Source organism: Procambarus clarkii, chromosome 75 (genome assembly GCF_040958095.1).
Source record: "Procambarus clarkii isolate CNS0578487 chromosome 75, FALCON_Pclarkii_2.0, whole genome shotgun sequence".
Classification (NCBI taxonomy): Eukaryota; Metazoa; Arthropoda; class Malacostraca; order Decapoda; family Cambaridae; genus Procambarus; species Procambarus clarkii.
The window spans coordinates 23889428-23899816 of record NC_091224.1 but is presented as its reverse complement, the minus strand read 5'-3'; the positions used below and the strand labels follow the sequence as shown (position 1 = coordinate 23899816).

At 42.1% G+C, this 10389-nt stretch overlaps 1 protein-coding gene across 1 annotated transcript; it reads left to right on the top strand.

Annotated features, from left to right (window-relative positions):
* LOC123771835 (uncharacterized) lies at positions 1 to 3613 on the top strand. The gene is made up of 2 exons (XM_045764561.2): positions 1 to 1940; positions 2370 to 3613. The coding sequence occupies exons 1-2, from the start codon at positions 55 to 57 to the stop codon at positions 2506 to 2508; spliced, it is 2025 nt and encodes a 674-aa protein (XP_045620517.1). The 5' UTR covers positions 1 to 54; the 3' UTR covers positions 2509 to 3613.
* Positions 3614 to 10389: the final 6776 nt, after the last annotated feature.

The following is a 10389-nucleotide window of genomic DNA, read 5'->3' as shown; positions in this document are numbered from 1 at the left end:
GTTGCGGAGAGAGAGAGAGAGAGAGAGGAGGCCAAGTCTTCAGACTTGAGGAAGATGACCTTCCTGAACATGATGATCCTCGTCCCCTTCCTGCTGGTGGTGTCGACGGCGGCCCATACCAAAACTGTCACTACATTATCCGAGGCAGCGACGACGTCTCCGAGCAGCGCCAGTAGCATCAGCCACAGCATCAACACCCTCCTGGCGAACAAACTCTTGTCGCAGGTGCTGGAGAAGGTTAGCGCGATGAACGTAGACGCGGAGATGCTGGCTGCGTCGCTCTTCAGGAGGCTGGTAGGTGGAGACGACGGAGATGATGCTCTAGAAAAAGTCAAGTCCCTCCTGGTGAAGCAGTTGCCTGATTTCGAGGAAATGAGTAACGTGGTGACAGATAGCTTGGGGGTCGATAAAGACTTTTTGAAACCTTTTGTGAAAATTGTGAGCAGAATGAGCAAGCTCAGCAATGGGAAGCCGTCGCAGTTCAAGAGCCGCTTCCAATCCGTCCTCGAATTGGTAGGACAATATATAAACCTAAACGACAAGGATGAAGAGACTGGAAACGTGACCCCCGAAGATATTTCCAAGGCAGTAAATGGCAGCACCTCAGGCAGCGTTAGAGATCCCATGATGAACATCTTCGACCTGGCTAAGGAGCTGTTGGAGAGTAAGTTCGGTAACTTGAGCTCTGTCATCGTGCCTCCGGACTCCCAGATGCCAACAGAAGCACCGAGTCTTAACCTGGCAAGTTCGAGTGTGTGGATGATAGTGAAATCGACGTGGCACCGCATCTTGGCCTTCGTCGGGGAAGAAAATTCGCTAGAGTCCTTCATGCAGTTGACGCCCGTGAAGATCATCGATCGTATCTTGGGTCTCGGAGATGAGGTCAGTCTCGTCAACTTCTTGGCTAAAAAACTCGATGCGGACTTTGCGCAGTTCTTGGCAGAAGAGCTGAACCCATACTTAGGTCCACTAAGGGACTTTGAGAGCTTCTACAACTTCACCAGAGAAAATAAACTGAACGGCATCATTGACTACTTCAGATCCGATAAATTTAGATACACTGTGAATGCCATGTCGCGTTTCATCTCGGCCTACCTCGAAGACGCGGTATCGGACGATGTGATGAACCAGTACATCGAGTTCATTTCCTTCAACAACACGGACCTGCACCACTTCTACAAGTCTATACTTAGGAATGAAGGCAAGACTGTTGACACACAGAATTCCGATTCAACCATAACGAATTCGACTCAGCGCTACAAGCGGGACGTCCTACAAGACATCGCCAACAGCTACAAGCCCGGCGGAGACTCGGAACAAATCTTCGACGACGATTCCACCACCAGTTCCGGACGACAGATTCAGCGGTATGGCGTGGTGAGCGCCACTAACACGGCTCTGTATGACCCAGCTCGAGATGGATACGGCGGCAGTGGATATGGTGGCGGAGGATACGGAGGATACGGAATGAACATGAACACCCTGGACCCATACGTAGTCCTGGGCTCCCTGGCGCTAGGTACCATTCTGGGTTTCCTCTTGTTCAGAGCACTTCGGGGGACGCGCCGAGGCAGGCGGGACATCGGTGATGGCTCTCTGTCGTTATGGCAGTCAGATATACCCGACGGGCTGCTTCCCTGGGGCACAAGCGCCGAACGCGTGAAGCGAGAAGCTCCTAACTTCAACAAGACAGGAGTCGAGGAGTTCAACCTGCCCAACTCGATGAGAGGCGACATCTGGTCTACGAACCCCTTGGTGGAAGATGACTTGCTGGCTACCCAGCTCGAGGAGGAGGACATCGCCGACCATCTAAACCACCTGTGGAGGGTGTACAAGCACGACAACGAGACCACCTGCGTCGAGGCCCACCTGTGTGATGTCATGACCACCAGCACCGCTGAACGTCTTACCGGGAAGGACTCGAGCATGGCGCTCCTCATGTAAGTGTGTTCTCAGAATGTTTGATAACAGGTTTATTGTTTGTGATGTGTGTCTATGTATGTACTAACACGTTGTACTGAACGGGGGTGAGAATAGCTTGAGCTACCTCATCCCTTTGTGTGTATTTTACCTCAATAAACTTATTTCAATTTCAATTTCAATTTCAATGTGAGTGTGTTAATACCTCTCCATGTTTCACCCTCGTCATCCATCCATCTTTCATACTCTCCATCTACATTTATCTTGTTTCTTTATTCCCCATTCCATCTATTTTTTTTAAGATTCTTGCAAAAAATACACAAAACTATGGATAAAAATATATATATTTTTATCCATAGTTATATAAATATATATAATAATAGTTATAATAAATATATATATTTTTATAATGCTACCTTTTAACAAAATACTTTTTTTTTTTCCTGCAGGGCCTCAATAGGTAACCTAATGGGCGTGGTAGGGTCAGGTCAGCTGATGGACAAGGTCACCAACAGTCTAGTGTTGGGGGAACTCTTCACTTGTCCTACCTCCACCACCACCACCACCTGCCACCATCACCTCCTGTAGGACGCCCCTTGCTGAATCTCATCACCTGGTGACCTGATGACCTGGCGACCTAGTGACCTAGTGACCTGGCGACCTAGTGACCTGGCGACCTAGTGACCCGATGACCTGAAGACCTAATTTTCTCCTGTCGTCAATAAGCAACAGGGAGACACTTTTAGGCGCAGAAACAACTTGAGAACACGATGGACTAGAGAACGCGACGGTCTCGAGGACACGACGGATTCCAGAACACGACGGACTCCAGAACACACTAAGGAGGAGTTTATAATGAGTAAATTACAAATGTTTATGGACAGGGGATCAAGAGAGAGACTCCTGTTCAAGCCAGAGAGAAACAGTCAGGAACTATAGGACCAGGGCTGGTTTGGGTAATGGAACAGCCCCATTCTCTCGACCTCCCCCCTCCGTAAAATATGCAATGGTTTAGCCTAACACAAAAGCGTCAACACCTAGGCTACCCGACCTAACTAACCAGAACCGTTACTCATTAGTCCCTCAAAAGCGTTACTACTAATTATATAGAGCTTCTATAATTTCCGTAAACAACAACTCTCTTTACTACGGGGTCGACTGCGTACACACATATCGGGGGGGTTCAGTAAGAGGCCGAGGCTATTCCATTCACCTCTCCTGAAGGAGATTTTAACCCTCCCTTCCCCAACCCCGCGGTAAGTCGAGGCGAACGACGTTGATGTGACATTGAAACAACATTTGTAACTTCAAAACCACGTTGAGTTATTGTTGAACAATAATATTGTTGTTATTGTTCATTAAACGTGGATCCAGCGTTGATTTAGCATTAATTTGTGTTGATTTGGCGTTGATTTATGTTAATTTAACATTAGATCAATGTTACTTCAGGATATTTTGTGTAGGTAAAGGTTTACCATGGAGAGGTAATTAGAGGAATACCACAAGGGTCGCTACTAGCACCTATTCTTTTCCTAAATGAACTAGACACATTCCACATGTTCTGAAAAATGTCCACTAGACTTCAACAAGCTAAATGCATAGTGATGAGGATACAAACAGGAGAGAAAATATCTTTAGAATAAGAGCTGGTTAAGTTAAACACCTCCCAAGAGGCAAAGTGGAGGACCCAATGTACAAGGAACGACTTAACTAGTGCTATAATAAATTATTGTGAATACGAAACGTCGTTATAACATATAGTTATTAATGATTTGAAACTACAAAAAATTTATAAAAATATATATTTATATAAAATAAAATATACTTATGATATAATTTATGTCTATATTTACACTATATTTAGGTTAGTCTTATGGTATAAGTTTGTTATAATACAAATTATTTATAATTTTTAGAAATGTTTGTCCATGTAAAACTTTATTGTTTTGTTGAAAACAATATTCTACAATTAAAGTATATTTATTATTTTAAAGTGTATTTATTTATTATTATATATACTTATCAAGTATATTTTATTAGCATATATTAATGCGTTGTTATTACATAACTGATACAAAGCACTATATAATACTAATATATAATACAACGTTACACAACGTTATATAATTGTCTTTAAATGTTCAACGTGCGGCATTTTAGTTTTTAATTTTAAAAGCAGTACTTGCAACGAAATTTCTCTGCCTTCCATTTACGAGAATAAAGGAGTTTACCCTGAACTGCTCTGTGTATCCCCCCCCCCTACCCCCGGGGCAGTCAAGATGTCTTGACCAGTTAAGGAGATATATAATAATGGCTAATGAGATGATGATTAACATAAGTGATGTTAAACAAATAAAACCATTAGATAAAAATATATTCTACAAATGACAAGCTATCAACCAGTGTAAGATAACTAGAGAATGTTTATATAATAATGCATGGATCGTCCGGATCGTCAACAGTGAGGACCGTCAATAGTCACGAATTCGTACGTTCTTAACTACGGGCTCACCATAGCCCGTGCTACTTGGAACATTTTGTTCCATGTAGCGAATCTTTAACAACAACAACGTACGTTCTTAGTTATTAGATAGTAGGATACTAACTAGTAAGAAATTGTTTTAAAATAAATGAAGCTAATACACAAACTTAAGTATTTCTAGGTCTGGTAGAGCACACATGTGTACTATATTAGGCCTCATATATCGTGTATTAGGCCTAGGGTGGTTAGGATAGATAAGTTTAGTTTCTCAAAGCAACACATTATATATTATATATATATATATATATATATATATATATATATATATATATATATATATATATATATATATATATATATATAATGCAGACATTAAGTACATTTCACAAAATTTTACACCCCCAGTTCTTAAAGCAGAGTTATTTTTTTTCATTTAACCCGAAAGCGACCAATTTAACAGCCCAATACTCATGGTTAAGTATTGGGATGTTAAGTATCGTGAAATAGTTGAGCCCAATACTCGAGACTCACCCATTTCAGTTACGCATTTTCCGACAAAAAGTAAATTTTACAACCCAATTTTCACAGAACGATGAAATACAGTTCGCCACATTCGGGAAAAACTATCTCGGAGGACTAGGATTCGCTCCGTGACATTTCAGGGCGTAGTGTTATAGAACAAATCATTAGACAGTGTTATGATCCACAGAGGGCCAGAGAACAAAAGACAAGACAAATTGGGTTCGATACAGGAAGAGGCCTCGCCCTCAAATGTTCCAGTAATACAGACAAGCAAGAAACGGCAGTGAGGAGAGAGGCAGAAAGAAACTTTGAGGAAAGGGATAGCAAACAATTGGAAATGTAGACCCGAGGCTATTCTATAACTTATTAAAAGCAAAATACATGCAAGTGAAAAATCCAGAGGTTGAGAACGGGGAACAGATTCATAAAGAATGAAAAGGAAATGTATGAAACACTAAATGAGCCGTTTCAAAATGTATATGTGTACAACTGAGGTTTTTAGAGAACCAGATACAATATTGACTTCAGAGGACACAGGGTATATAGAAGCGAGTAGAGATGAAGTAGAAAAAGTGCTCAAGGTGCTAGATGGAAACAAAGCAGTTGCAGTCTCAACTTAAGTTATGAGAGAATGTGCCCAAAAGTTAAGCATTCTACTTGAATTATTTGTTCATGCATCTTTATGTTCAGGAATCTTAGCATGCATATGGAAAAAGACAAATCGAGTTCCAATCAACAAAAAATAGTAGTCGAGAAGATAGTCTAAATTACAGACCCGTATTGTTAACATGCGTGGTAGTCAAAACACTAGGAAACAATAATTAAAAGCAAATGGATAGAACACCTGGAGAGAAATCCCATAATAACACAAGAACAGTATGGCTTTCGTACAGGAAGATCCTGTGTGACAAATCTGCTTAGTTTGAGCCACGGAGGAACAAATCCACAAGGGCCGTGACGAGGATTCGAACCTGCGTCCGGGAGCATCCCAGACACTGCCTTAATCGACTGAGCTACGACAGGGAGAAGGGTTGAAACCGAAGTTCTACTGAACTTACTGGATCCCGTAGGTAGGATCCCGTAGTAAGTTCAGTAGAACTTCGGTTTCAACCCTTCTCCCTGTCGTAGCTCAGTCGATTAAGGCAGTGTCTGGGATGCTCCCGGACGCAGGTTCGAATCCTCGTCACGGCCCTTGTGGATTTGTTCATTTGATGCATCACGTTAGTGTGATCTCTGTGTGTGAGCCACGGAGATTTTACAGGAAAGAGAATGTTGGGTTGACTGTGTCTATCTGGACCTTAAAAAAAGGCTTTTGCCATTGTCTCACAGAAGAGCTAGTTCTAGAAGCAGGAGGATGCTGGAGGGGGGTGACAGGAAGACTTCAGACATGATGACAGATTTTCTGCCAGAGCTGAGGGCGGTAATCAAAGTCAATGTATCAGACATAAATTATCCGCAAAAGGGAATACAACATTAACAGCCTATCCTCCTGTTTAGATAGAACTTATAGTAACGATGCGGACCATCGTACAGATATTGACGTAATGGACAATTGGAAAGTAGAATTTTGGTACTACAGAATTTTGACCAGCCGGAAAAAAAATCGTATTAATATTGCTAATAAAACCTAGCCTAACCATCCTAGGCCTAATACACGCTATCTGAAGCCTAATATGGCACATACATGCTGTTCTAAGCCCAGGAATATTTAACTTTGATTATTAGCTTTATTTTTCCGGACTCTTATAAAATGAATAGTACCAAATTCTACTATGAAATTGTCCATTAAGCAAATATATGTACAATGGTCCATGTAGTTACAATTTTTTTTTATTAATACATGAGGTACATCTGCATTAGTGCAGCTGCCCTAGACTATATGAAGTGGAGTACAGTGTGTCAAGAAAGCTAACTACGTGATGCTAAAAAATCCCCATCACACAGGATGGTTAGTCATACAGAGGCATGTGATAGGCAGTCTGCACTGGCAGACTCCGGATGCATTTTGAGGATAAAAAATCTAGATGGGAGGACGAGTTGAAAATGATATGAACATGTTTGCTGATGATGCTAAGATACTAGGGAAGATTAGACACTTGCACGATTGTCATACCCTTCAAGATGATTGGAAAAAATAAGCGTAAGGAGCAACACTTGACAGATGGAATTCATCGTGAATAATTGCCAGGCTATAGAATGTGGAACAGGAGAAAATAACTTATAGACAATCTTAAAATTTTGTGAAAACGCTTTGAAGAACTCAAAATTGCAGGTCTAAGAATTGTTCTGGAAAGTAAACTGTCACCCGAAGACCTCGTAAAGAACATAGTGCGAGGAGCCTATGCTACGCTTTCCAATTTCGGAATTGCTTTTATATACATGAACGGTGAATTATTAAAGAAAAGGGTCACGACTTTTGTGAGACCAAAATTAGAATGCGTAGCGGTCGTATGATCCCCATATCTCAAGAAGCACATCAACAAACTAGAAAAGATGTAAAGACATGTTACTAAATGCCTTCCGGAACTGAAGGACAAGAGCTACGAGGAGAGACTTGAGGTGCTAAATTTGCCAAAGCTAGAAAACAGAAGAAACAAAATAATAACAGAAATAAACAAAATTGACAAAGAGGAATTCTTGAACACTACAACTTAAAGATCAAGAGGTCACAGATTCAAGATAAGGAAGCAAAGAATGCCAAAAAATATTTGAAAATTCGCTTTTGCAGGGTGGAAGACGGTTGGAACAGGTGAGAAGGTGGCAGAGGCCAAAACAGTCAGTAGTTTCAAAGCGTCATATGATAAAGAGCACTGCAAAGCCGGGACACCACGAGCATAGCTCTCATCCCGTAACTGCACTTAGGCAATCACACACACACACACACACACACACACACACACACACACACACACACACACACACACACACACACACACACACACACACACACACGTACGTAACAGTGCTCATCCCCTTGGACGTGTTGCGGGTAGAGAACTAGGATGAGAGTTCTCACCCGAAGCTAACGGCATTGGAAATCGTTGTGTGTGTGACACGATGTAGAGATCCCTGATAAACTGCTGGTGGCGGTGAGGTGAGGGAATCGCCGATCCGAGGCACCAGAACATGTGTCACTACGCCCCTAGGAGGAGTCACGGGCAGTAGGTTGTCATGTGAACTGTGAGGAAGAGCAAGCAAGAAACAGAAAGAGAGAGAGAGAGAGACAGACAGAGCGAGAAAGTGAGGCGTTAGGCGTCGAAGTCGATCTGTCGGGCGGGACCTGGGTCAGTGTGTAACGGAGCTCCAAGCTGGTAGGACGGCTGTCAACGGCTCTCTGGCTAGTCTCCTTCAGGCTGCGAGAGGCAGTTTACGTCCACAGTTCCCCCCTGGAACTACTGGAGGAGTTAATATCAAACCATCGACGGGGAGAGGAGTTTGAAGTGAAGTCTCCTTCAGGTAAGTCATTTCTCTGGGTGTTTGTGGATTTCGTTCGGGACACTTCATCATTCTTCCATATCACTGTGACTCATTTGCGTCTCTAGTTGTCATCCAACACTCCTCGTTCTGCTATTTCTAGCTTTAAACAATGCTGCTTTGTCTACTTTGTCAATTCCTTTTAGGATTTTATATGTTATCATGTTCCCCTCTCTCTGCTTTCCTCCAATGTTGGAAGGGCCAGTTTTCTTTCTTTTCTCATAGCTTAATCCCTTCAGCTGAGGAACGAGTCTCGTGGCATAGCTTTAGACCTTTTTCTAGTTTTTCCTTGTCTTTTTTTAAGGTAGGGGTTCCATGCTGGGGCTGCATATTCAAGAGTGGGGCTCACCTTCGCTGTATATAGAGCCCGGAAAGCCCCCATTGTCCAAGTTTCTGAAGGAAACACGGACGTTAACCAGTGTGTCATGTACAATTCTTTTTCTGATAATGTGAGCTTCAGGCATCAATTCCAGCTACGTTAACCAGTATGTTATGTACAGTTCTTTTTCTGATAATGTGAGCTTCAGGCATCAATTCCAGCTACGTTAACCAGTATGTCATGTACAGTTCTTTTTCTGATAATGTGAGCTTCAGGCATCAATTCCAGCTACGTTAACCAGTATGTCATGTACAGTTCTTTTTCTGATAATGTGAGCTTCAGGCATCAATTCCAGCTACGTTAACCAGTATGTTATGTACAGTTCTTTTTCTGATAATGTGAGCTTCAGGCATCAATTCCAGCTACGTTAACCAGTATGTTATGTACAGTTCTTTTTCTGATAATGTGAGCTTCAGGCATCAATTCCAGCTCTTTCTCCTTTTCTGATTGAAGAATTTGTCTTTCCTTCATTCTATACAGCTGCACTCCTTCGCACTCCTGTTCCAATCCTCATAACTATGCATTTACCTGGGTTAAATTCTAGCAACCATTTTTTCAGACCGGATCTGGAGTGTGTCCAAATCCGTTTCCAATGCATCACAGTATATTCCGGATCCGATTCTTTATCATTAGTTTTGAATCATCTGAAAACATTGATATGAAGGAGTCGATTATCTTCTGTCAGGTAGTTGACATATATTAGAAACAGGATGGGCCCCTATAACCGACCCTTGTGGTACTCCACTTGTAACCTTTCTCCACTCTGATGTCTCTGCTCTCACTGTAACCCTTTGCTTCCTTCCTGAGAGATCCTCTCCAACCCACCTTAGTACTCTGCCAGATGCATTATTTGGGCATTAGCCCAAAGGTGGCAGTATTATTTGGGTACTGACCCATAGAGGGAACTATTTTTGTACTGGCCCATAGAGGGAACAGTATTTGGGTACTGGCCCAAAGAGGGAACAGTATTTGGCTACTGTCCCAAAGAGGGAACAGTATTTGGGTACTGGGCCAAAGAGGGAACAGTATTTGGGTACTGGCCCAAAGAGGGAACAGTATTTGGCTACTGTCCCAAAGAGGGAACAGTATTTGGCTACTGGGCCAAAGAGGGAACAGTATTTGGGTACTGGGCATAAAAGAGCACTGCTGTTTGGATAAATGCAACTCGTGTTTTGGGTCAGACACCATTACTTAAGAGCTACAACTTTTTGGCTGCCATGTATATCATTATTTATATTACTTGAAATGTTGAATTGCTTTGTCTAACCCAACTTGACCTATCTCTAACCTAGCATAGTCTAATAAGATAACATAACTTTTTCCTAAGCTTAAATAACCAAATCTAACCCAGCCTCACTTAGTATAAGATAACAACATAACTTAACGTAACCAAGCACTATGGAATGCTATCACATCCTACATACTGTTAAGACACACACACACACAAGCTGCTGTCACCCAACACAGAGAATGTTAACTCACTCTCGAGACTTGTCACTCCACGCAATGACTCCTCACACACGTCCAATAGACTATAAACTCTAAAGAATGTCACCAATCACAATAAATCAGAATTATTAATATTACTTGCAGAACCCAAACCACGTTGAGG